Source organism: Neovison vison, unplaced genomic scaffold (assembly GCF_020171115.1).
Source record: "Neovison vison isolate M4711 unplaced genomic scaffold, ASM_NN_V1 Scaffold_048, whole genome shotgun sequence".
NCBI classification, from domain to species: Eukaryota; Metazoa; Chordata; class Mammalia; order Carnivora; family Mustelidae; genus Neogale; species Neogale vison.
The window spans coordinates 17,184-44,667 of record NW_025334852.1 but is presented as its reverse complement, the minus strand read 5'-3'; the positions used below and the strand labels follow the sequence as shown (position 1 = coordinate 44,667).

General features: G+C 40.3%; 1 protein-coding gene across 3 annotated transcripts in view; it reads left to right on the top strand.

Moving 5' to 3' along the window:
- Positions 1 to 27,484, top strand: part of LOC122897967 (paired amphipathic helix protein Sin3a-like) — a 52,344-nt gene that overhangs the window by 11,021 nt on the left and 13,839 nt on the right. For 2 of the 3 annotated variants that reach the window (XM_044236148.1, XM_044236149.1), the window contains exons 2-11: positions 7,492 to 7,713; positions 11,730 to 11,906; positions 18,286 to 18,392; positions 19,137 to 19,419; positions 20,467 to 20,718; positions 21,407 to 21,559; positions 21,707 to 21,865; positions 23,834 to 23,923; positions 26,577 to 26,695; positions 27,265 to 27,475. In XM_044236148.1, the coding sequence (XP_044092083.1) occupies positions 7,525 to 7,713; positions 11,730 to 11,906; positions 18,286 to 18,392; positions 19,137 to 19,419; positions 20,467 to 20,718; positions 21,407 to 21,559; positions 21,707 to 21,865; positions 23,834 to 23,923; positions 26,577 to 26,695; positions 27,265 to 27,475 (1,740 nt within the window). In that variant the 5' untranslated portion in view covers positions 7,492 to 7,524. Of the gene's footprint in view, positions 1 to 7,491; positions 7,714 to 11,729; positions 11,907 to 18,285; positions 18,393 to 19,136; positions 19,420 to 20,466; positions 20,719 to 21,406; positions 21,560 to 21,706; positions 21,866 to 23,833; positions 23,924 to 26,576; positions 26,696 to 27,264; positions 27,476 to 27,484 lie in introns of those variants that run through there. The other variant, XM_044236150.1, reaches the window with a different exon arrangement.

Genomic DNA, 27,484 nt, shown 5'->3' with positions numbered 1-27,484 from the left:
AAGAAATAATGATATCATCCAGGTAGTCGTTCAGCAGGAAGGACTTCAGAATGAAGTGTTTTAACGTGAATCAAAACCATTTCAATTTGCTAAAAGGGTGTATGATTGTGTTCTTTCATCTTCTAGGATGTTTATGCACTGAAACTGACTTGTGAGTGGACATTTGCTAAAGGCAGGTGTACAGAAGTGATTGGAAGGAAACAGGATATAGAAATGAAAAAACATTAGATAGATCATTCTAATTGGCGTTTATTAACCTAAAACTGAGAATGCTTGCAGCTGTAGGGCAAAGAAGATGATTGTCCTTGCCAATAAAAGTAAGAATTAAATTTTCAAAGTATTGTGTATGGTGATACAAAAAAAGAAAAAAAAAATCCCAAAGTGGTGATAAGTTAGAACTTTAATAGAGAGATGTATCTGAAATCAGAATTTACAGAATGACTATGTTCCAACCTCATGTGTGATATTTGGTGACTTGTCAGTTGCATTTTATTTTTTTTATTTTTAAAGGTTTTATTTATTTATTTGATAGAGATCACAAGTAGGCAGAGAGGCAGGCAGAGAGAGGGGGGAAGCAGGCTCCCTGCTGAACAGAGAGCCGCATGCAATTCCAGGACCCTGGGATCATGACCTGAGCTTAACCCACTGAGTCACCCAGGTGCCCCTCAGTTGAAATTTTCTGTCCTTGTCATTTCTTCTTCTTACAGATATTTTTGCAACAGACGTAGCTTTATTCATTACAAGCTACTGGTGATTCATTTTTTTAAAAGAGCGTATTGATTTATTTGAGAAGAGAGCATGAGCAGGGAGAGGAGCAGAGGAAGAAGGAGAAGCAGACTCCCTGCTGAGCAGAGAGCCCAATGTGGGGCTTGGTCCCAGGACCCTGGGATCATGACCTGAGCCAAAGGCAGAGGCTTAACCCACTGAGCCACTCAGGCACCCCAGTCAGTTGCATTTTAAAGCATATTAACTGTTTTGGGTATTTATATATCCAAAACCAGGGAAGTAGGAAATAAAAATTAGGATTTGCTATTTAAGTTTTTTTTTTTTTTAAAGATTTTATTTATTTAGGGGCGCCTGGGTGGCTCAGTGGGTTAAAGCCTCTGCTTTCCGCTCAGGTCATGGTCTCAGGGTCCTGGGATCGAGCCCCGCATCAGGCTCTCTGCTCAGTGGGGAGCCTGCTTCCTCCTCTCTCTCTGCCTGCCTCTCTGCCTACTTGTGATCTCTGTCTATCAAATAAATAAATAAAATCTTAAAAAAAAAAGATTTTATTTATTTATTTGACAGAGAGCACAGCAGGGGGAAAGGGAGAGGGAGAAGTAGGTTCCCTGCTAAGAAGGGAGCTCTGTGTGGGACTTGATCCCAGGACCCTGGGATTATGACCTGAGCCAAAGGCAGACACTAACCAACTGAGCCACTCAGTACCCCTATATAAATTATCTTTAAGAAAAGTTATTTATTTTTATTTTAGAGATGGGGGAGGGGTAGACGGGCAGGGGGAGAGAGAGAGAGAATCTCAAGCAGATTCCCTGCTGAGTGTGGAGGTCAACCTGGGGCTTGATCTCACAACCCTAAGATCATGGCCCCAGTTGAAATCAAGAGTCAGACGGTTAACCAACTGAACCACCCAGTCACCCCCTTTTTTTTTTTTTAAAGATTTATTTATTTAATTTAGAGAGAGAGTGTGTGCACAGGTGCTTGTGTGAATGCGGGGGAGGGTCAGGCAGAAGGGGCAGAGGGAGAGAGATCCAGCCTACTCCATGGAGAGTGGAGCCCAGTGCAAGACTTGATCCCACCACCACTGGGTGATCACAACCTGAGCAGAAATCAAAGTCCAGTGCCCAACCGACTAAGCCACCTGGATGCACCTAGGCGCCCATGCTATTTAAATTCTTACTAAAGTTTCTAATAAAGTTGTTTTTCACCCAAATGGTAAATAAGTTTTTCTGATACAGCAAGGGTTCAAGGTAAATCACATGTCATAAAAAAAGCAGTGATGGGGTGGCTCATTGGGTTAAGCCTCTGTCTTCCGCTCAGGTCATGATCTCAGGGTCCTGGGATTAAGCCCCGTGATCGGGCTCTCAGCTCAGCAGGAAGCCTGCATCCCCCTGTCTCTCTTCCTGCCTCTCTGCCTACTGTGATCTCTCTCTCTCTCTCTCTCTCTCTCTCTGTGTCAAATAAATATATAAAACCTGAAGGAAAAAAAGACAGTGATATATTTTGAACAACCAAGATGACTGTTCTGAGCTACTTTGGCAAAAATTGTTGTCATACCACAGTATGATATAATCCCACCAAAGCTCTCAAAAGGTTTGTACCTAATGGGGGTAGCATTATATTAGGTTTTGGCCAAATAATTCTTTGTTGTGGGAGATTATTTTGTGCATTTTAGCATGTTTGGGAATTCATGACATGTCAGTTGTACTCCTGTCCCCTAACTGTGACAACCCAAAATGGCTTCTGACATTGACAGATGTGCTGGTGGGGGTGGGGGGTGGGGGGTTCTGGCAAACTCTCCTGGTTAAGGCCCAGTTCATTAGAAGAATGTAAAACTGATGCAGGGTGCTTGGGTATTACTAGATCTTGTGTTTTAAGAAGAACGGGTTGTTTGTTTTGTGGAGCTATTATTTTGTATAAAATGGAAAATTAAGTAGATTGCATTTTTCATTTATTTTGGGACACTTTTCCTTTTCTAGCAGATTTAAATCCAGAAGTGGATTTTTTTTTTTTTTTAAAGATTTTTATTTAAGAGGGAGAGTGTGTGAGGGCACACAGGGGCGGGGCAGAGGGAGAGGAAGAGAGGGTCTTCAGCAGACTCAGTGCTGAGTGCAGAGCCTGATGCAGGGCTTGACCTCACAACTCTGAAATCAGGACCTGAGCTGAAACCAAGAATTAAATGCTTAACTGACTGTACCACCCAGGTGCCCCTCCAAAAGTGGTTTTTTGGACAGGTTTTGAGGTTGACTGATGGGCATTTATACTGGATTAAAGTACATGATTACATTTCAGTATATGCTTTGATAAGAATTTATTTGCTTTTGAAGAGAAACTTTCCATCTTTCCACAGTATTTATTGATGTAAACTGACCATTAAAACTGACACTTTAATGTGGTTTTATGTGATGCTGACCACCAATAAGAACAATTTTGGAGGATTTTTTAAATTACATAAATAAAGGAACTTAAAAATGTGTTTAATTCAGGATAACAGTACAAAATTAAGGGGCATTATAAAGGATCAACCATAAATTAAATGCATTTCAAAAAGAAAGTTGTATTCATAAAAGCCTCCATAATAGAGCAATTTAGTTTGTTCATACACTCTTACTTCTTTAATTCTGTCATCTCTGTTTAAGCCAGTTTATGGAATTTATTTGTTATTTATTCCTTACTTTTATAAACAAATAAAGCAGGGCTTGATCTCACAACCCTGAGATCAGGACCTGAGCTGAGATCAAGTGTCGGATGCTTAACCTACTGAGCCACCCAGATGCTGCCCCTAATTTGTAAAATTTAATCTAAATGAAAAGATAAGATTCTTGAAAGTTGGATTTTCCGTTTGGATTTTAATAAGCATGGAGAACTGTCTGGATTTCTAAGAGGCCAAATTTTTACTGTAATGAAAGACATTTTAGGTGTAGAACTAGAAAATTGGTTTTTATATTTATCGTTCTGAAAGTGTTAGCTTTTACTTCTGCCCTTCTAAAATTTATCTGAAATGTGACACAGTGGCTTACTGGTTGTTCTGTCCTATTCCAGAAGACTGCCCTGCAATATCAGAATTATCCTGCTCTGCTTGCTTTATTTGGGAATTATGACTTCTTTGCATGATGAATTGGAGCTATTCCCACTTTTTATTATAACACATGGCCAGATGACTTTTTAAGTGTTCCGCTGCCATTGTTTGTTCACGTTAGTCCTTCTTCACTAATTTCTGTCCCTTAAAGTGCTTTTTTCCCTCTTGTTTCCTTGTTTTAAATTCTATCTTCATGGACTAAAATTCTGATAACAGTGTAAGCTCCAAATCTGAAACCGTTGGAGGCCATAGTGGCGGATGAAAATCTGTCAGCTGAAGCAGGGCTTGAAAGTAGCTTTGTGTCTGACTCTTGTGGCTCCATTATTTGGCATTAGAATACTGATAGTATGGAATTTCACTGACCTCTCTGCAAGCAAGGATACTATTGTCTGTCCAGTATTTCTACTCCAGATTGGTTATGCATTCCAAGGAGAAAGAGTCTAGCTCCTTGCCATGTGACCTTGAACAAATCACTTAATTTCTTTTGAGTGTCACTTTCCCTCTAAATAAAAGTTCTGGGTGTGCCCATCTGACAGGACTCTTGGGAAGAGCACATTGACTTAACAACAGTCATTTTTGGAAGACTTTGTTGTGGGGCAGGAAATCTGTCCTGTTCAGTACTGGTCCCCCGCATAAAGCACAGAGTCTGGCATGTGTAGATTCTTGGGAATTATTTGTGGAGTAAATGAATTGGCAAAGACTGTAAAAGGCTTGTTATCACCTGTACGTCTAAAGTTAATGTAATATTTTAATCTCATCCTGTGTACCCCCATGCCCTAATTCATTTCTGATTTTCAGGATATAACCAAACATTTACCTTCTCTGTAGAGTTTTTTCCAGTATACACATTTCTACTCCTTACCAAATTTATAGTACTTACTTGTACCGCTCATGACCTGATTTGTATTGTTAGCCCTTCCTCCCAACATTTTATTAAGAACAATTTCAGGGGTGCCTGGGTAGCTCAGTGGGTTAAAGCCTCTGCCTTCAGCTCGGGTCATGATCCCAGGGTCCTGGGATCGAGCCCCGTCTCGCCTGCTTCCCCCTCTCTCTCTCTGCCTGACTCTCTGCCTACTTGTGATCTCTGTGTGTCAAATAAATAAAATCTTTAAAAAAAAAAAACAAAAAACAATTTCAGATACACAGCAAAGTTGGTAGAATTTTACAGTGAATATTCCTGTGCACACTAGATTTTACATTACCATTTTATAGTACTTGCTTTGTCATATATCCGTTCTTCCATCTATTAATTCAGACTAATTTCTCAATGTATTTCAAAGTAAATTTCAAACATTAGTACACTTTCACTTAAGTAGTTGAGCATGCGTATCCTTATCCAGAGTTCAGTATTTGTTTATAGCTTTTTCCTTCTGATGATGCAAAATTTACAACGAGAAGCACAAAGTTAACGAATACATTCTGTGTGAGTGTTGAAATCACACTGTATATATTCTGTAGCTTGTTCTTTTCACTTAATCGTATGTTTTGGAGGGCTTTCTTTATAGAGGAACCCCTGTCTTTCTAATTGCTACGCTACGTAGTTTACCCAATATAGATGTATTAATATTAAGTTCATTCAGTTATGGGTAGGCATTTAGATTTTTCATACTTTGTTGCAGTAAATATACTTGGCAGATGTATAGGACAGACACCTGAAAGTGGAATTGCTATGTGAAAGGGTATGACCATTTTAACTTTAAAGATTTAATGGAGGGGTGCCTGGGTGGCTCAGTGGGTTAAAGCCTCTGCCTTCAGCTCTGGTCGTGATCCCAGGGTCCTGGGATTGAGCCCTGTGTTGGGCTTTCTGCTTGGCGGGAGCTTGCTTCCCCACCCACCGCCTGCTTCTCTGACTACTTGTGATTTTGGTCTGTCAAATAAACAAATAAAATCTTTAAAAATTTAATGGATACTATAAGTTGCCAACCCATAGTCTCTGCCAGTTAAAACTTCTGCCAGTAGTATTTCCATATACCCTCACCCACACTCAGTATCATCATTCTCTTTTAATTTCTGCCTGTTGCTTTTGGGTAAGTGTCATGTTACTTTATATTTCTTTGATTACTAGTGAGGCTGTATATGGTCTTCCCAAATAGTTTTTAAGCTTTTATAGGACACCTACCTCCTTCATTTCTGCTCCCTGAATATTTGCTAATTTAAAGAGTGAACGTTGCCAAGCCTTCCTGTTTTGTTGGGTTGAGCCTGAAAGGATGAATGAGCTAAGTGTGGGAGAGATCAAAGAAAGCTGAAGTTGCTCAGTGCATGTGTGTCTTAATTAAGTAAAGGGACTCTTCTCCCTTTATTTCTTACACTGTGAGAGGTAGGTGATAACTGAGGTGATTAGGAATTCAGGCTCAAGGGGCTCCTGGGTGGCTCAGTGGGTTAAAAAGCCTCTGCCTTCCGCTCAAGTCATAATCCCAGTGCCCTGGGATCAAGCCCCGAATTGGGCTTTCTGCTTGGCGGGGAGCCTGCTTCCTCCTCTCTCTCTGCCTGCTTCTCTGCTTACTTGTGATCTCTCTTTCTGTCAAATAAATAAATAAAATCTTAAAAAAAAAAATTCAGGCTCTGGAGGTAGATTTGGTGAATTTATATTCTACCTTTACCTGTTAGCTCTGCAGCCAAAACTGGAATATCAATTCACCAGATTCACCTGTTGATCAAATAAAATTCACCTATTAGCTATGCAGCCTTGGGCAGTTTACTTCGTCATTATGTTTGTTTCCTCACTTATAAAATAGAGAATAACAGCACCTTGCTTATAGGGTTGTTGTGGGGATTATAGTAATATTTATAAATTGTGTAGAATGGTGTTTAGGATTCATTATATGCTAAATATTATTATATTAATGATTACTCTCATTCTTTTCCTTCTGCATGGTCAGTATTTGAGTGTGTGAAGTGGTAGGACTGTGGGGAATGCAAAGTTGTAGAGAACCCTACCTTGAAGAAGCTTTGGCTGTTGGAAAAGCCCCGAAAAGACCAGACTGGATTCCCTCCCAGAATATTACTAGACTTTTTGCATCTGCCTCCACAGAGGAATATTATTAAGAAGGGATTCTGGAATCTCCTTAGTGTTAAGGAATGTTAGAGTCGGAAGTAACCTAAAGATGATCTTTTCCAACCCTGTCATTTTATAGTTGGAGAAACAAACTCATGGAATGAGGAAGTTGTTGAAATGTACATAGCTCTTTAAATTGGCAAGTCTAGAACCATTGTTCTCTTACTGCTCTTTCATGATTGTATTTAATTGTTGAAACTATTGATATTTTAAAAATTAGACCACAGTTATAGTACTAGGTTTTGAGAGGAATTAGAATCACTTGAATGTTTTTGTAGCATGTGAATATGTCACTGATGTTAGGAGTGGTGGCATTTGAGGAGAAAACTAGAGAATAAAGAAAAGAAAGGTATATTTTCATGTTTTTAAATTGGAGATTATTTTTTGACTCTGTAGTCCCAAGTTAATTGAGAGTGTGTTATTATTTAAACTTCTGTCTTTGAGTTGTGATAACACCATCCACTGTGGGAGCTGTGTGTGCAAGCATGCACCTAAACTAGCCAGTGATCATCTCCAGGATGAAGTCAATAGTTGGTTTTGGGAATTGAGCTTTTAATAAATTTGGGTGCCCAGTCCTCTGTTGTACACATCACATTTATGTGTGAACTGGTTTGCATGTCGGTGCTTTTGGTTTCTGCAGGTTTTGTGGTGCATCCCTGAGCATGAGCGCAGAATGAAGCGACGTTTGGATGACCAGGAGTCACCGGTGTATGCGGCCCAGCAGCGTCGGATCCCTGGTAGCACAGAGGCTTTTCCTCACCAGCACCGGGTGCTTGCCCCTGCCCCTCCTGTGTATGAAGCAGTGTCCGAGACCATGCAGTCAGCCACGGGAATTCAGTACTCTGTGACACCAAGCTATCAGGTGAGCTGGAGCGCAGCCGGGGACTTAGTGTAAGGGAGGAGCATTGGTGATTTCGTCCAGTGAAAAAAATATTGGATTAAGCATCCAGTTAGATACAAAATTACGTATATGGGATATCTGTTAAGTAAGATACAGCAAATAACAAAAACAGTGTATACTTGGGTACCACCCAGGTTTTTAATTTTTTATTATTCTTTAGTTATTTCTGTTTTTTAAATGTTTAAGTAATCTCTACACCCTGTGTGGAACTCAGACTCATAACCCCAAGATCAAGAGTTGCATACTCCACCGACTGAGCTAGCCAGGTGCCCCTTAAAGATTTTATTTAAGTAATCTCCACACCCACCTTGGGATGCAAACTTTCAACCCTGAGATGAAGAGTCACATGCTCTGCCCACTGAGCCAGGCAGGCACCCTTATATTTTTTTCTTTAACTCACTTTTTTTCACTCAGTGCGGTTCCCAAGACTTACCCATATTTTTGTGTGTAAATATTTGAGTCATTTTCACTCTTTAGTGAATTACATGACTATATCCTAGCTACTTACCCATTTTTCTTTTGCTGGACTCTCAGGCTCTTACCAGATTTTTACTGTTGTAAAGGTGCTGCTGTGTGAGTGTCTCTCCTAGTGCAGTGGTACTCACAGTGGCAATCCGTGACAAGATAACCTTGCACCAGAATTTAAAGCAATGTACTACTTTTTTTTTTATTTAAAAAAAAGTCTGGCCATGGGGAAACAAAGGCAGCTAAATTAAATAGTGTGCTTATTAGTAAGTGAAGCAATTAGTTTACATCCAGGTGTAAACTCCTTATCTTATTGCAGACCACTCAACAGGTTTTGAGGGCATGTGAGGAAGAGTTTTATCATTCCATGTCCTGACCAGTGCTGATCTTTCATCTCTTATCTGTTTACTGTTTTGTAGAAATGGAAGAAATTTGTTTTCTGCCCTTTTTAATTGTGAAAGTAAATATCACCATGGTTTTTTTTTTTAATGATCCTCTTTCTATGATCCTTCTTTCTCTGCCCCTTCAGACTTCAACCCATTCGTGATTTTTTAGGTTACCTATATTCACCTGCCTACCTACACTTCTCTTTTTATGTAATATGAATGATACAGTATATACTCTTCTTCTCTTTGCTCTTTTCACTTAATATATAGTGGACAGCTTTGCACTTGAATACGTATGTGTAGATCTAGGTAACTTTTAAGAAATCACTACCTTTTTAATATTCCAATCTAGGTCAGTCTGAATCATAATTTATTTACCTGGTCTGGAGAGACCTTCAGCCACCTCATTAGTGACTTTTTAAAAGTTCTGGCTGTTACTGGAAACATCAATTAGTTTAACCTTTCTTTTTTTAAAATATATTTTATTTATTTATTTGACAGAGATTACAAGTAGGCAGAGAGGCAGGCAAAGAGAGGGGGAAGCAAGCTCCCCGCAGAGCAGGGAGCCTGATGTGGGCTCCCAGAACCCCTGGATCATGACCTGAGCCAAAGGCAGAGGCCTAACCCACTGAGCCACTCAGGCGCCCCTAGCGTAACCTTTTTTGAGAGCAGTTTGACACTTGTGGCAGATTCTTTAATTACGGTTTGATCTAGCAGTTCCATAACTTCATAAATTTCTTAGAATTTATTATAAGAAAAACAAGAGGGAAATCCACGTGAAGTAGGAAATGGTGATTCTTTAGGTGTCATTCTTTCTTAGGGATCCCCCTTGAAGTAATACCATGCCCTCCTTTGGGACTGAGGGTTGCAGTCAGAGGACTGTTGCAGATTGAATCTTTTAAGTTAGATCTTGGAAGAAAGAAAGGCTGTTTTCCTGGGGTGATTACTTGTATCTGAACAGATTGATGACTGTTTCCTGTACTTGGGATAGTTGCATCTATTCATATACTAGAAACTATAATGTGTTCACATAAAACCAGTCATCTCAAGTATGTATAAGCTCCAATTAAGCCTTTTTAAAAACTGTTTAGAACATAACATGTTGGAATATAGAAACTCAGAATAATAACTCTTCTTGCTAGAGATATATTATAGCTTTCAGAATTGTCTAAATAGTTTCTTTTTACTCCTAATGTGTAACTATACACTTTGTGTGGATTTGTAAGTAGTTGTCTATTTCCCATTCTCCCCTGTCCAGGAGAATCTTTTTTTTTTTTTTTTTAAGATTTTATTTATTTATTTGACAGAAACAGAGACCACAAGTAGGCAGAGAGGCAGGCAGAGAAAGGAAGGGAAGCAGGCTCCCTGCTGAGCAGAGAGCCCGATTCGGGGCTCGATCCCAGGACCCTGGAATCATGACCTGAGCCGAAGGCAGAGGCTTTAACCCACTGAGCCACCCAGGTGCCCCATGTCCAGGGGAATCTTTATAAATTTGTGGGGACTTGAAAAAAACTAATCCTCTCTTACATTGTAGTATACAACTTCCACTGCTTAGATTAAGTTTCATGTTGTTTCGTCTCATTTTGGAGAGTGCAAATCAAGGATATTGTCCTTAGTTGTCTTCTGTGGTGATTAACAATTCTGAAATAGGAAATAAAAAAAGCTTTGGAAATTTTACGTAGCATTTTTGCAATAGAAATGGAAGGAAAGAAGCTTATGCTTTATTTCACTCTAAGCTTATAAGAGGATGAGAGAAAGAGTAGAAAATAATTATGTCTGAGACCAAACCACTAACAGTTTGGAAGAAAGTTTTGTTTAGCAGATAAGGATAAGCAAAATAAACAAATGGGGATAGAAGTAGAAAATAAGGGTAAGCAAAATAAACAAAGCAAAATAAAAGTCTTCTCTAATCCCATTATCACAAGATAAAAGGCTAACATTTTGCTGTTTATTGTCATCCAAGGTTTAAAATCTTTTTATTGATTTATAGATACTGCTTTGTAATGTGCTTTTCTAAAGAAATGTTTAAAAGTTTAGTCTGTATGCAACACATGAATACATTCAGTTTACAGATTATGAACATTTTATAATGTTATGTATCTATATCAGTGCTCTTCTAAGTGTGGTCCACAGATGGCTGATGTATATATTTTCTTATTAGTCTATAATGACATGTGTACAGAAATTGAGAATATTTAGACACAGCGATTTGGACATAGTAATTTTGTAATATATCTGTAAAATGTGGGAATGGAAATTATGGGCTTACGTATTTTTCATTTCACTTCTGTAGTAATTTATTTTTATTGTATTTTATAAAAGTAGTGGCCCGTGATGGACTAGAATTTAAGAAAAGAAAAAACAGGTCCTTTGCCATAGATAGTTTGAGAAGTATTGAGCCATATAATTTTAATAGTGGCAGAGAATTCTGTTGTAATATGGGTGATTTCATTTCACCAGTTCCTTTTTATGGGAAATTTGGGCTACTAATTACTGACAGTCCCTGACTTAGGATAGCTTGACTTTCAATTTTTCACCTTTATGATAATGTGAAAGTGATACACAGTAGAAACCATACTTGGAATTTTGAATCTGGACCTTTTCTTAGGCTGGCAATACGAAGTGCCTTACTCTTCTGGTGCTGGGTGGTGGCAGCTCAGCTCCTGGTCCCGTACGCGATCATGAGGGTAAATAACCAAGACCCTTATGCCATTCCAGTTTTTCTCTCAGTATACTAGTCGACACATTCTATGAGATACTTGGCACTTTCATATAAAATAGGCTTTGTACGAGATGATTTTGCCCAACTGTGGCTACTGTAAGTATACTAAGCACAGTTAAGGTAGGCTAAGCTGAGCTATGATTTTCAATAGGGTAGCTGTATTAAATGCATTTTCGATGTCGGATATTTTTAGCCTAAAATGGGTTTATTGGGATGTAACACCATTGTAAGCCAAGGAAGATCTGTAGTTCTCTGTGTGTGTGCAAAGATATGCATGCACATCTTTTAGATGCATCTGGGGAAGAACGCAAAAGCCTTGAAGTTTCTTGTCTGCATTTTGTGTGTGCATCTGGGGAAGAACGCAAAAGCCTTGAAGTTTCTTGTCTGCATTTTGTCCTCCTCAGGTGTCAGCAGTACCGCAGAGCTCTGGCAGTCACGGGCCCACCATCGCGGCGGTTCATAGCAGTCATCATCACCCAGCTGCTGTGCAGCCCCATGGAGGCCAGGTGGTTCAGAGTCATGCTCATCCCGCCCCACCAGTTGCACCAGTACAGGGACAACAGCAATTTCAGAGGCTTAAGGTGATCTTTAGCACCTCTTCTTCCATTAAAAAGTTTTCTCTCTCAGCAGGAAGCATCGGCTTCAGCCTATTACTAGTGGCATTATAACTTTTTTAAAATTTAATTTTATTTATTTATTTGACACAGAGAGAGAGAACACAAGGAGGGGGATTGGGAGAGGGAGGAGCAGGCTTCCCACCGAGCAGGGAGCCCGAGGCAGGGCTCAATCCCAGGACCCTGGGATCATGACCCGAGTTGAAGGCAGACGCCCAATGACTGAGCCACCCAGGTGCCCTGGCATTATAACTTTTAACATGCTAGCTAGACTAGGAATTGAATCACAAGGAGTTCTACTTTGTTTTTGTTTTGAAACCTACTTAGATTTCCCATCTTAACATCAGTGCCTTATCCAGAGAATTACATTTAAGAAATGTTTTTGGAATGTATAAATGCATGGTACTGAAATGTGTCAGGATACTGTTTTCATACGAAATAACCAAAGTCCATTTTTTTGGGATACCTCCTTTTGAACTCTCAGTTCTTAGCATGGCAGAAGGTTTTCTTGAGCGTCCACATGGTTGGCTACGGTCCTGTACAGTAACTGGGTCCAGTATTACCTTACGATTTAATCTTTTTATCCCTGCTTATAAATAGCTGAATGGGCTGGCATCTTCAAGTCCATCCTTAGTAAAACACATGCTCCTTTTTTGGGAACCTTTATAAAGATTGGGGAAGACTATAATTGTGAATGAAGTGTCAGTGTTTTCATCTGTTCTGCTGAGTATGTGCTGTAGGTTTTCAGTGCTTTTGAAATTCATGAGGCATCTGTGGAGAAGTAGAGCTTGTGTTCCCAGCTAACCCTCTCTCTGCTTACTTGAGTGTTACTTTTCAAAATAAGTGATTGTTGCAGTAAGTGTTCCAGATTTCAGGTTTTTTAATTTTACATTTATATAAAATTTCAAATCAAAGACAAGAAATATAATTTAAAGAACTGTAAAGAAATGGGATGTTGGGTCTTAATTTGGTCCTGTCGGCCTAATTAAATAGTTTCCAGGTAGGAGTGAATGGTATACCCTTGAAGGACAAATCCATGTGTAGCAAACGTTTTGACCTTCTGTTTTCCTTGATGCTTAATCTAGTTCTCCCTGATCCCTGCCCACATCGGTTTGGGTTCTCAGGAACTTGTTTAATTTTGGCCTAAGGAAACTAGATGCTATATGAAGCATACCAACGCTAAGATTTATAGAGGGATTTTGTAAAATTTATTTTGTCTATATTAAGTAATTCAGAGTTGACTATACTTTAAAAAAATTGACTATAAGTAAGCATGGTGTTTAAAGAGAATAGAAATTATTTTGCCTTGAAACTTCACTCTGGGCTCTGACTTTGGGAAAATTTGTGTAAGCTATCTTGATGTTTTTCTTAAAACATTTTGCTTGTCTGCTCACAGAGTGGTGGCTGTGTACCAAACTGTATCAGTGCCTTGAACTTAGCACTTCACAAAGTCCTGAAAATACTTTTTTAAGTTGTTTTGGTATGACTTAATTCATATTAATACTGTATTCAGCAGCTAATTAATACCTTAATGATGCTAAAGAGCTTCTAAACTTGCTGTTAAACTAACAAAAATGTATATTTCTATAGGCTTTTTCAGCCAGTCCTATCAAAGCATAGCCCCTGCTCCTCTCCTTCACTTAGGTATAAGTATACAGTTGTCCTTTGTGTGTTTTACAGAAATTGTCAAGGAAGCAAGAAAGGGTTCTGGAGTTGGGGTTTTAGAGTGAGTCACAGGTGGAGTCAGTTTCTCTGTTCCTTCTCTTCTCACTCTTGTATATGATTCCTGGATGCGGTGATGTGAATTCGTGTTCTGATGAGGAGGGGTAAAATGCTTTCTTGTGCCTCCATTGTAACTTCAGTTTTCCCACACTGCCTGCCATTTTTGGATCAGTTTTAGAATGCTTTACAAGCATTAGAATCAACTTCAATAAACCATTTATATTCTATAATAAGGAAGTGTTCAGTGAAAATACATAGGTTATTTCAAGAATCAGCATTGTCTATACTTTCTTTTTTGTCTTTGGCAGATTGATGACAAGGAAATTTGGATAATTTCAGTGTTTAGTGTGATCTAGCTACTTGTTGAATGCTAGCAGCATAGATATTTGGCACTTCTTGAGCGAGTTCTCTTTACAGTTGTTCGTGTTTGTTTCCCCAACAAGATTGTGAACCCTAAGAGGTTAGAGACCTCAATAATAAATGCCTGTTGAAGTGAACCAAGAAAACAGCAGACTCAGGGCCTCCCCAAGTGTTTCCCTAGTCCTGTAACTTCAGAAGGACCAGCTCCAAGTTGTTTTCTTCTAAGTTGTGGTTCTTAGAGCTGCATACATGCTTTTATAAAGAGTTGAGCTATACTTTAGGTAATGAGAGAATCTCCTCATTATGTTTACATACACATAGTATGTTTGTTTGTTTATTTGTTTATTGGAGTGGAGGGGAAGAGGGAGAATCTTTTTTTTTTTTAAAGATTTATTTATTTAACAGAGAGAGAGATCACAAGTAGGCAGAGAGGCAGAGAGAGGTGGGGGGAAGCAGGCTTCTGCTGAGCAGAGAGCCCGATGCAGGGCTCGATCCCAGGACCCTGAGATCATGACCTGAGCTGAAGGCAGAGGCTTAACCCACTGAGCCACCCAGGTGCCTGAAGCAGGCTCCACGCCTAGCACAGAGTCTGACATGGGGCTCAATCTCACAATCCTGAGATCATGGCCTGAGCCACCCAGGCCCCCAGATAGTTCACTTATAATGTGGTTGTCATGCTGGGTGTTTTTTAAGCATAGTGTTATTTTATAACTAATTTAAATAGCAGTTTACCATGACCAGTACCTTTTTTTCTCTAGACTTGAATACATCACATAATTTCTTTGACTCAGGCATCTGCATTTTTTCTCTCAGTAGTAATTATTTATTATACCATAGCATGCTTACTTTTTTATTCAAAATTTTGTGGCCTCTTTTAAAAAAAATTTTAAATTCTAAAAATTTTTTAATTTTTAATTTAATTTTTATTTATTTATTTATTTATTTAAAGATTTTATTTATTTATTTGACAGACAGAGATCACAAGTAGGCAGAGAAGCAGGCAGAGAGAGAGGAAGGGAAGCAGGCCCCCTGCTGAGCAGAGAGCCCGATGTGGGACTCGATCCCAGGACCCTGAGATCATGACCTGAGCCAAAGGTAGTGGCTTAACCCACTGAGCCACCCAGGCACCCCTTTTATTTTATTTTTAAAAAAGATTTTATTTGGGGCGCCTGGGTGGCTCAGCGGGTTAAAGCCTCTGCCTTCGGCTCGGGTCATGATCCCAGGGTCCTGGGATCGAGCCCCGCATCGGGCTCTCTGCTCAGCAGGGAGCCTGCTTCCTCCTCTCTCTCTGCCTGCCTCTCTGCCTACTTGTGATCTCTCTCTCTCTCTCTCTCTGTCAAATAAATAAATAAATAATCTTTAAAAAAAAAAAAGATTTTATTTATTTATTTGACAGAGAGAGAGAGAGATCACAAGTAGGCAGAGAGGCAGGTGGGGGGTTAGGGAGCAGGCTCCCTGCAGAGCAGAGAGCCTGACGAGGGGCTCGATCCCAGGACCCCGAGATCATGACCTGAGCTGAAGGCAGAGGCTTATTCCACTGAGCCACCCAGGCACCCCTATTTTTTAAAATTTTTTCAAAAGATTTTTATTTATTTATGTGACAGAGACACAGCAAGAGAGGGAACACAAGCAGGGGGAGTGAGAGGGGGAGAAGCAGACTCCCTGCTGAGCAGAGAGCCCGATTGATGTCAATGTTGAACTTGATCCCAGGACCCTGGGATTATGACCCAAGCCGAAGCAGACGCTTAACGACTGAGCCACCCAGGTGCCCCAGTTTTGTGGCTTTTTTTTTTTGACAATTCCTCCTTTGTCATGTGGTTGTGAATGCTATTCTTAAATATTTTCCAAAGTCTTTGTTTCTTCTGCAAACTTTTTTTTTTTTTTGGTAAAGATTTTATTTATTTATTTATTTGACAGACAGAAATCACAAGTAGACAGAGAGGCAGACGGGGGGGGGGGAAGCAGGCTCCCTACTGAGCAGAGAGCCCGATGCGGGCCTTGATCCCAGGACCCTGAGATTATGACCTGAGCCATCCAGGCGCCCTCTTCTGCAAACTTAATGAGTTTTATGTTCCATCAGCCTAGTCATTAATGAGACATTTCAATATGGAAAGTTCTGAATATGAATTAAATCATCCATTGAATTTCAACAGAAACTTTCCTGTTATTCTAAAGTACAGAAGATCCAACCATGAAATGAGTGGGTATTGATGAAGTATACAGACTGCTCTGGCAAAGCTAAAATACTCAGATTAACCATGGCATGATGGTTCCCACAATGGAGCTTCCCATAAGAGAAGTTTGGGCAACTCTTTGAAATATAATTTCATGGTTTATTTGAACATTAATGTTCTGTATCACAATATATCACAAGTTTGTCAAATCATATGTTTATTTCTGAAACTTCCCTATAGTTGATATTTTGTATGATTTAAAATAATCCCAGAGTATATAGGAAACACCTAATAGGTAATTCCCTTGAATTTTTCCTGAGTAACTAAAAAAATGAAGTCTTCCTAAATCAGACTCATAATTTTGTGGACCTTCAGTCTTGTTCCTTTGTGAATGGTCACAGAATTTATATAATTTAGTGACTATTCCCTTTCCTTTATCTCCCATATCCTGTCAGTCCTGAAACTGTATCACTTCTACCTTCTGTAAAGCTTTTCAGTCTATACTGTTCTCTCTTTTCCTTTGGTACTACAGTTCAAGCCACTTTTTTTCTCACATTGAGTTTAGCCTTATAGCATAATTGGTTTCCTGTCTCCTTTCAGTCTGTCCTTTGTACCAATTTGTTCACAGCACTGTAGGCAAATTGAGTACACTAAAATGCAGATACTAAAAATCTAAACTGCTTTTTTTTGAGAGAGCAAGCAAGCGTGGGAGTGCAAGAATGGGTAAAGGAAGAGGGGGAGAGAGAATCTTAAGCAGGCTCTTTCCAGGTCCCACTGCAGGGCTTGATCTCACCGCCTTGGATTATGACTCCTGGATTATGACTTGAGCCAAGATCAGAAGTTGGACACTTAACTTACTGAGCCACATAGGCACCTCTAAACTGCTTTTTTTGGTCTTTGTTTTGTTTTTAAACATTTTATTTATTTGGGGAGGGGCAGGGAGCACGAGGGGAGGGGCAGAGGGACAAGCTGACTCCCAGGTGAGTGTAGAGCCAGACTAGAGGCTTGATCTTAGGACCCTGAGATTGTGACCTGAGCCAAGGTCAGACATTTAATTGACTGAACTACCCACACACCCCACCCCTAAACTGCTTTTTAATAAGATTTACAAGGCTTTTTGGGATCTAGGTCCTGCTTCCTCTCCTGTCTTCTCTGTTGTCACTCTTCCTGCCACTCTTCCTCCTTTTCACCATAGCTCCTTCAGCTGAACTAAAGTGTTTGCAGTTTCCCCAGTGTACCAGATGGTGTCCTGTCTGGGATTTTGCTGATGCTGCTTCCTCTGACTTTCTTTGTAGGTCTGTCTTCACTTTCACTAACTTGTACTCATCCTTAAGACTCAATTTAGACATCACTTCTTGGGGAAGCCCTTCCTTATGTGCCCATGGATTTTTCTTAGTGCAGAAGTGCCCTTCCGATGTGCTCTCTGGGCATTCAATGATTCCCCATTTACCCCACTGTATTAGAACACCAAATGAGATGTGAATGAACTTCTGTAGAGCAGGGACTGTGACGTATTTGTTTGACTCCTTAGTACCTCATGTTTGGCCTGGTGTGGTATGTTGTGGCTTAGTAGATATTTGTGAAATGGAATGAATGAATGAATAAGTGAATAGTACATTAATGTGATGATTTTTCACTCATCATTCTCCGGAAAATTATCCAAGGCAAGGCTACAAATTTTATGAGTTGATTCTTATTTTAAGCTTGAGTCTTATTATTGGCATCCATACTACTATTTTATTTATTTATTTTTTAAAAGATTTTGTTTATTTATTTAACAGACAGAGATCACAAGTAGGCAGAGAGGCAGGCGGGGGGTGGGGGGAAGCAGGCTTCCTGCTGAGCAGAGAGCCCCATGTGGGGATCTATCCCAGGACTCTGGGATCATGACCTGAGCCGAAGGCAGAGGCTTTAACCCACTGAGCCACCCAAGCGTCCCCATACTACTATTTTAATACTCTCGTGTATCTTTACTGTATGTTTTAATTTCGTTTATTACATTAATTTTATTTAGGCATAAATCATTTGTTTTTTAATAAGAATCTTGGTTTACGTTCTTTTTATAACCTTGAGATTTATCCCTGCCTCAGGTGGAGGACGCGCTGTCCTATCTCGACCAGGTGAAGCTGCAGTTTGGTAGTCAGCCTCAGGTCTACAATGATTTCCTTGACATCATGAAGGAATTTAAATCTCAGAGGTAAAAGATCTGTGTGGTTGTATTCAAGCTTTGTGCTTGAAATGTTGATTTTGGAGGGGGAGGATATGGCTCGTTCTCATATGCTGAGAGATAAAGGGTGCCTTCTTTTGGGGGGTTTAATTTTTAGGGTCATGCTTTTAGTTTATGTATGGCTTATTGATGAAAATTACAGGCAGCCCTAGACCTTTATATTCTCCCTGTTGGTTAATTTTTCTTCATTAAAATTTTTCTTACTACTTCACCTCAATCAGGGAAGTAAACTGGAAATGATTAGGTTACCTGCTCTTGGAGTTGACTTAAGATAAACTAATATTCTGGCATGGTTCACTGTTAAAGTAATTCGTAAAAAATGTAGACACATAATGATTAATGCTGGTATGTCAGAGGGTGGGTCTTGAATGGGAATTGCTGCTTTAGATTTACTGATGAGAATATCTGCTTGTTAGGACTGTTAATCATGAACGTAGATTCTGTTCAAAATTGTGGCCAAACCTCTATGAATATGATGCTAAAATTGCTTTGGAATTTCAGAATTCTTTCTGTTTTGTTGATTTTATAATATGCAGGTTGATTTTTACATTTTCCTGTTCAAAGAACCTAGTGGAATGTGTTTTTTTTTTTTCTTACTAGGCTGTTGGTCAAGCTTGCCACTTTAATTTTTGTGGTTTGTTTTGTGTGTGTGTGTGTGTGTGTGTGTGTATGTGTGTATGTGTGTGTGTGTGTTTTGTTTTTTGTTTTAATCAGCATTGACACCCCAGGAGTGATTAGTCGTGTGTCCCAGCTGTTCAAAGGCCACCCTGACCTGATTATGGGCTTCAATACCTTCTTGCCCCCTGGCTACAAGATTGAGGTGCAAACCAATGACATGGTGAACGTGACAACTCCTGGCCAGGTTCATCAGATCCCCACCCATGGCATCCAGCCCCAGCCTCAGCCACCACCCCAACATCCTTCCCAGCCTTCAGCCCAGTCAGCCCCAGCTCCTGCCCAGCCAGCTCCTCAGCCCCCACCTGCCAAAGTCAGCAAGGTGAGCACTTGGAATACTTTGCATCATGTAAAATGCATCCCTAGAGAGCACCCTCCTTTGACATGTCCCCTTTATGTAAGACTTAGAGACATCAGTTGTAGTGATTTTATCAGAGAAGATCCATAGTCACTTCCCTGTAAGATGGTTTACATTTACCTTCCACATATTTAGATGTCTGTTTAAATCAACACATCAGTAACCTATGAGGACTTGTTTTTGTCCCCACCTCCTGCCCTAGTGAACCATGAACATCCCAACAGATGGCCACTTGACTTGAATAGTAGTACTTTGACAGTATGGTAGAAATGGTCATCTCATGATCAGATTATGCTGTTGCCCATGGGGTCATCTTACAAAAGCCACTCTGTTTACCAGATTAGGTCATATCAAGCCAAGCAGAAGACCCTACTGATGGTGGTGATGATGGTGGTGGAATGTTCTTGTTCTAGAACTGCGCTGTCTGATACTGTAGCCACTAGCCACATATGGCTGAGTTTAAATTTAAACTCATTAAATTTAGTTTCTCAGTTTTAATGGCTATGTTTCAAGTGCTCAGTAACCCCGGGTGGGTTAGTGGCTGTATTCTGTAGGACAGTACAGTGTGAAAGAACATTGCTGTCACCTCAGTTCTATTGGACAGAGGTAGTTTAGAAGATTTTTATGTGGATTTCTGCAACAAGTGTCTTCTGACATTAAAGATCTATGGAGAGTGAGGGTTGTGTTTTTTTTTTTCTCCCTCTTCTGTTTGCACCTGTTGAGTGAGCTTAAAAATTGCATTAGAAAAATTCTGCCCTGTAATTAGAGATGTAGCCACTTTTCAGGTTGTATTTAGAAAATTTGAGACTAAAATTAATCTGTATTAGAATGTGTGAGCCCTTTGCACTCCTCACCCCTGCCCAGTATGATTTGAGTTGGCCTAAAATGGCCTGGCCAGAGTGAATTAAGGACGTTTGTTGATCAGACATCTTGTTTCTCTTTAGTTTGACCTTTTTTTCCTATGTCAGACCATCTGTGTTCCTGAGGAGGCTATGACTTTTTTCTTTTTAGCCTTCCCAACTACAAGCACATACTCCAGCCAGTCAGCAGACTCCCCCTCTCCCACCATATGCGTCCCCGCGCTCTCCACCTGTCCAGCCTCATACTCCAGTGACAATCTCATTGGGAACGGCCCCATCCTTGCAGAACAATCAGCCTGTGGAGTTTAATCATGCCATCAACTATGTTAATAAAATCAAGAACAGGTTCCAGGGCCAACCAGACATCTACAAAGCGTTCCTGGAGATTTTGCACACATACCAGGTAAGAGATCCACTCTTTTAGCCCGCCTTAGCCAGGTCACACGCTGAGGGCATCTGACCAGAGAAGGACTTGAATAACCGTTACTGTGGTCTCTAATTGTTACTGGAAGTCAACAGGTTAGAAACTGTGATGTGTGTTTATAAAGCTAGTTTGATTTGCCTGACTTTAATTGCCTTATAACAATAGGACTTTGAAGTTACTGCCCTGTGAAGCAGATTCTTATTATCTGGGGGGTTTAGAGGATGATTTGTGTAGTGTAGTTCATCTACAGTAGAAGGAGGACATATTTCTCTATTATCTTGTGTTTTATTGGTTGGTAGTGGTCCCCTGAGCATTCACATATACTCTCTTTTATTTATTATTTTATTTTTTAAAGGTTATTTTATTTATTTATTTGACCTGTTTCCAGCATGGGGCTTGAACTTATGACCCCAAAATCAAGAGTTACACACTGTCCAACCTAGTCAGCCAGGTGCCCCGTCCTAGTTTTAAAAAAATTGTCAGCCACCATCTTCTACTCATTTCTCACCTTAAAAGCGTGCAGTTAAAACAAGTGCTAAGAACATAGACTTTTCTTCTTAGGTACAGCCCAAGTAGATAACATCCCAGAAAGTGTGCAAAAGGGAGTCAGTCGTTCAAAGCAGTGGCCCTCTTATATGATACCTTCCCATTTGAAATTTCCTGTCAGAAAGAGCAACGAAATGCCAAGGAAGCTGGAGGAAACTACACTCCAGCATTGACTGAGCAGGAAGTATATGCCCAGGTGGCTCGTCTTTTTAAAAATCAGGAAGATCTGTTGTCAGAGTTTGGACAGTTCCTACCAGATGCCAACAGCTCTGTGGTAAGTTTTATTTAGAAAGAGCTATACTATTTAGAATTATTATCTTAAAATTTAAGTTAGGAAGCTGGAAACAGAATCTTTTCTGTTGATATGAATGATATGCCTACTTGGTAAAAGAGAATTAATCTCTACCCTTGTCTTACTTAGCTTTTAAGCAAAACAACAGCTGAGAAGGTTGATTCCGTGAGAAATGACCATGGAGGTACTGTGAAGAAGCCCCAGCTGAACAACAAGCCACAGAGGCCCAACCAGAACGGCTGCCAGATCCGTAGGCACTCGGGAACGGGAACTACCCCTCCGGTAAAGGTGAGGATGGCCGGCACCTGCGCAGTTTGACTTTCGGGAGCAGTCCTCATGGACAAGTACTCCAGGGTTGTTCACGTGTTCTTATCCAAGAGTGTTGAAAGTTGGATCGTGGATACTCAGAGTGAGTTGGTGTATGTCACAGAAACTCAATGCAAAGCTTATCATCTGGCTTGCAAAAGAATGTTAGACTATCACTGATTACACAAATTACTGTACTTTTGGAGTTTGTGTTGTTTTCTCTATACTTTCTCTCTTCTTTGCTTTTAGCCATCATGTCTTTTTTTCTTTGGTGCCAAAGGTTTCTGAGACTTAACTAATTTTTCTATTCCTCTGACTTACTTGATGCCTTCAACCTGCCTTGTGATAAGAAGAAGGAAGATTATTGAGTTCATTCTTTCAGAAATAAGTCAGTGGCCTCTAAGGTGTAAAGTATCTATACTTTGTGAGATCTCTTTGGTCTAGAAGCCTATCCTGCCCGGGTTTCTTTGTTCAGCTGCCAGGTCTCGTTTGTATCATTGTCGCCTCCAAGGCCGGACCGCTGGGCTGTAGCAGAGGGGGATCTTCAGTTTGTTAGTGACCTACCACATGATGCTTCTCATTAGAGTAAACACGTGATGGTCTGCCTGCAGAAGGCCAACCCTGTCGTGCAGCTGTGCCGGGGAGAGAGCTAGGTGTACGTATTGAATGTTGCTTCAGTGAATTCTAGAGCAGTATTTAATATGGAAAATATGGGACATGTCTGCAGAATCTAATTAATGAATCATGATATTTTCTCACTATTCTAACAGTGGAATTTCTAACAGTAGGCAGTGACTGGTGAACAGGCAGATGACTGCTGACACGTTAGGTGTTGCTCACACTTGCAAGACTTTTTTAGTGTCTCATGGCTTTTCCTTTTGAAAGCAAACTGAATGTAGAAATACTTTCTGTTTCTTCACTTCAGTAAAGAGTTCTAGGGGTAGCAAGAATCAGCTTGGCAGTTCAGCTCTGCTCTTGCTTCGGTCCCCTCCCACACTTGATTACCCTCAGGTGGAAACACTAGAAAGGGGGATTAGAATCCCCACCTCCTTTCCTCCTTCGGCAGCCTACGCAGCAGAGGTTTTGGCTCTTGAGAGTGCACTCTGAGGCGGTGAAGGTAAATGTGCTGCTTCCCTCAGAGTTTGTGCATTTCTTTTTGTACATAGTTGACCCTTGGGAGATGACTTTATAAAAGGGAATTCTTGCCCGACAGTTATTCATTCATTCATTCATTCCCTTTGAAAACGTAATCTTAAATTGATCCAAGTAGATATTGCTGACAAGAGTCATTCCTTCTGTTAGGAAAATAAATCTGTGCTTTTTTTCATGAATTTTTTTTTTATTTTTATTTTTTTTAAAGATTTTATTTATTTATGTGAGAGAGAGAGCATGAGAGGAGAGAGATCAGTGGGAAAAGCAGTCTCCCTGCCGAGCAGGGAGTCTGATGAGGGACTTGATCTTCGGACCCCAGGATCATGACTTAGTCGCCTAACCAACTCAGCCACCCAGGCACCTCTTTTCATGAATTTTTAAATTGAATTATAACTAAAAGGTTGAAGGTTGATTTCTACCCTCTCCTGGTAGTGTGCTGCAACTCTTTGCCTCCATCTCTAAGAAGATGAGGTGGTGGCACTAGGTTCCAAGTTAAGTTACTTTTGGCTAATGGAAAAAGTGAGGATATTCTGTTACCGCAGTAATGAAGTGAGAAAATATTCGGTAAGTAGAATGATATGTGAACCTCAGGGTGAAGGCAAACTGAGATGGAGAAGATGGTTGGAAGTCTTTCAGGGTGTAAAAGTTAATGAGTTAACGTAAATGAGAATTCTCTCATTCATTGCAGATTATTGATAGCAGAGGTCAGTGACGGACCCATCGAACACAGATGAAAATAAAACTCCAAGAACTCTCCTCTTTGGATCTTATGTGTTTGTATTTTTCCTTCTTTTGCAGAAGAAACCCAAACTGCTCAGCCTAAAGGATTCTTCCATGGCAGATGCCAGCAAGCATGGTGTAGGAACTGAATCATTATTTTTTGATAAGGTGAGTAGTGATTGAATTAGATTTATTATTAATGCCAAAAGAAAAAAATCTCCCTATCCCCAAGAGGATTTTGTTTTAGTTGATTAGGACTTTCTGCCTCTTGACATAATTTCTAAGTTGTTGGTCCTTTCAGGCTACCAAAACCATTAGCACAGCTAGGGAAGCAGTAGCATTGTCTGTTTTGGTTTTGGAAGTAGTTTACAGCATTTCCCATGGCAGAAGACCGCTTTTAAAAAATGCGTGATGTTACTCTTGAGAGATATTTGGAGCTCCTCATTGTCGATATCCAGGTGTGCACCAGTTGTTGAGGACTTGAGATGGCTTGTAATCTTGATTGCTCATGGTACTTAAATGTATCGCATGTAGGGTTTGTGGGAGTTCACATTTAACTGTATGTTTTCAAAGTTCCCTGGGTGATCCTGATATGTAGCCAGCATTGCGATTACTGGTGTAAACAGGGTTGTGTGGTATATTGGTTTACCTCTCCTCCTACGTCTGACTTCCTCCTTGGAGTAGACTTGATGATTAGCAGGCTGCTTTCATCAGGGTAATTGCTAACTGTCAGACTGCTCACCGGCAGGAACCAGCCTGGGATGATCTGGTGCAGATTTACCCTGTCTTGCACCTTTGGGTTTTTGCAAAAGGGCAGGTGTTTTAGCATTCACGTGATTGGTGCCTTCTGATCTCTCTCTAGCCTGCCCTGCCTGTGTGCGCTGTCCTGCTGAATGGTTGTCTCGCTCTGGCTTGAACCACTTGTGAGGGCTGCCTGGGCATTTGGTGCCTTTAAGGGAAATGTGGAAATCTCACAACCCACAAATGACAATGAGAGAGTGGAGGGGTGGGGTGTGAATAAGTTAATTTTGTAGGAGTGATGGTATTTTTTTGTTTGTCTTTGGAGTACTTATTTCTTAGAGACACATACTGGTACATAGTTGACCCTTGAACAATGGGGGTTGAAAATCTGAGTAGAATTGTGACTCCCCAAAACTTACTGTTGACCAGAAGCTTTACCAATAATATTTAATAGTTGAGTAACACATATTTTGTATGTTATGTGTATGGTATACTGTATAATAAATAAGCTAGAGAAAAGAAAATGTTATTAAAATCATAAGGAAGAGAACATACATTTACAGTGCTGTATGTATCAAAATCTACGTGTAAGTGGACACAGTTCAAACCCATGTTGTATAGCTGAAATGCCTGAAATATGCTTTAAAAATTCAGAGGTGAAGGACATGGTTGTAGATGAAATAGAATTTACTGTATATTGATCATTGAGGCTGGGCAAGTACATGGGGTTCATTAGACTATTCGGTCTACTTTTGTGCATGTTTAAAGGCTAATAAAAAATTAAAAGTCAGTCGATACTATGTATAGTACAAAAAGTACAGTTCTCTTTCATCTTTGGCTTTGAAAATACATAGTCCACGTAATATCTACCAACTAATAGTTATAAAAGTATACAGGAGCGGGGCGCCTGGGTGGCTCAGTGGGTTAAAGCCTCTGCCTTCAGCTCGGGTCATGATCCCAGGGTCCTGGGATTGAGCCCCGCGTCGGGCTCTCTGCTCAGCGGGGAGCCTGCTTCTCCTTCTCTCTCTGCCTGCCTCTCTGCCTACTTGTGATCTGTGTCTGTCATATAAATAAATAAAATCTTTAAAAAAAAAAAAAAAGTATCCAGGAGCCTGGAGAAGGGGTTGTCTTAACTGCTTGGTTTGGTGAGGATTTGTCTATAGTCTTCACTAAAGAACCATAATGCTAAATATTTACTTTTTAAAAAGATTTTATTTACTTATTGGTCAGAGAGAGAGAGAGCACAAGTAGGGGGAGCAGCAGGCAGAGGGAGAAGCAGGCTCCCTGCTCAGCAGGGACTCATCCTCAGGACTCACCCAGGACCACGGGATCATGACTTGAGCCGAAGGCAGATGCTTAATGACTGAGCCACCCAGGCAGTCCTAAAAATTTACTTTTGAAATTAAAATTCCAGATTGCTCATCTAGCCAGGCTAGTTTTACCTTGCTTATGCCATTGAACATTTTTAGGGTTTTGGATGTTAGAAGTGTTCAGTATTATAAGTGGAGGAAGGAAAAGGATCAGTTCAGAGGACGGAAGTGTCTTACTTAAAAATTATTCAAGATTACCAGAGTTTAAAAACAGTGTTGACGAAGGATTCTTGCTGTAAACATCTGTCAGGAGAAGCAACAAAAACTAGGGGAACTCTGATATGGTTGGAAAATCAAGCATATAAGAAGGTAAATGTAATATTTACTCTAGGATCTCATTTAAATTTTTTTTATTGTGAAACATTTTAAACATGTGAAATGACGAGCCGAGTGGAATGACTCCTATGTACCCATCCTCCAGCCTCTGCTGGAGGTTCCCATCTACTAGCCAGGGTTCTTGTTTCGTCTGTACTCTTACCCACCCTGGCTTATTTGGAGACCAATTCCAGATATTTTATTATTTCATCCATAAGTACTAAGTGTTCTTTTAAAGTAACACTTTTCTCAAACATAGTCATTATCACATCTAAAAAAACTAACATCAGCTCCTTTAGTATCATCAAATAACTGTTTAAATTTCCCCAATCTTTTAAAAGCAATCCAAGATCTCTTGATTTCCCATCTATTTCTCTTCTGGTTGTCTCCATAAGGTCCGAAAGGCTCTGCGGAGTGCAGAGGCCTATGAGAATTTCCTGCGCTGTCTTGTTATCTTTAACCAGGAGGTGATCTCTCGGGCTGAACTTGTGCAGCTAGTCTCTCCTTTCCTGGGGTAAGTGGAGTGAGGGACTCAGCGCTGATGGGTGCTGTGGAGGTGCGGGTATGTGATGGGCAACCATAATTTGATCATGGTATGTCAGTTGGTTGACTCATAAAATGTCAGTATCATAGGAGTCCTCTGGGAATTCTTCTTGTTTAACTACAGATGAAAAAGTAGGCAGAGAGGGCATTGGCCAAGACTAATGGTTTCCCAGTGTGCTGACCAGTGTTGGATGTTTATAGAGACCAGTCTCCTCTGGGGTTCTAGAATCTTGACTGTATTTGACAACCTAAGAATGATCTGAGCATTCACGTGGTCTTCTTGACTAGAAGAACAGCTGGTTATTGCTTAGTTTCAGTGTAACTCTTCCATCAGTACCCTAACCAGTCTTGGAGCGCTCTACAAGAAAAGGGGAAGCCAGATTCTCAGAAGCAGAACTTCTTAGGCAGGAAATAATAATTGTCATTGGAATTTGTCCCTGGTAGTTAAGTTCTGACCCAACACCAAATAGTAGTAGCTATACCTCAGGATAACTGCATCATGCTTCTGATTGCTCACCAGTTTTTGGTTTGATTCTTCAGGAAATTCCCTGAATTGTTTAATTGGTTTAAAAACTTTCTGGGCTATAAGGAGTCTGTACATCTGGAAACCTTTCCAAAGGAACGAGCCACAGAGGGCATTGCCATGGAGATAGATTATGCCTCTTGTAAACGGCTGGGCTCCAGCTACCGAGCCCTGCCGAAGAGTTACCAGCAGCCCAAGTGTACAGGACGGACCCCTCTCTGTAAAGAGGTAAGGCCT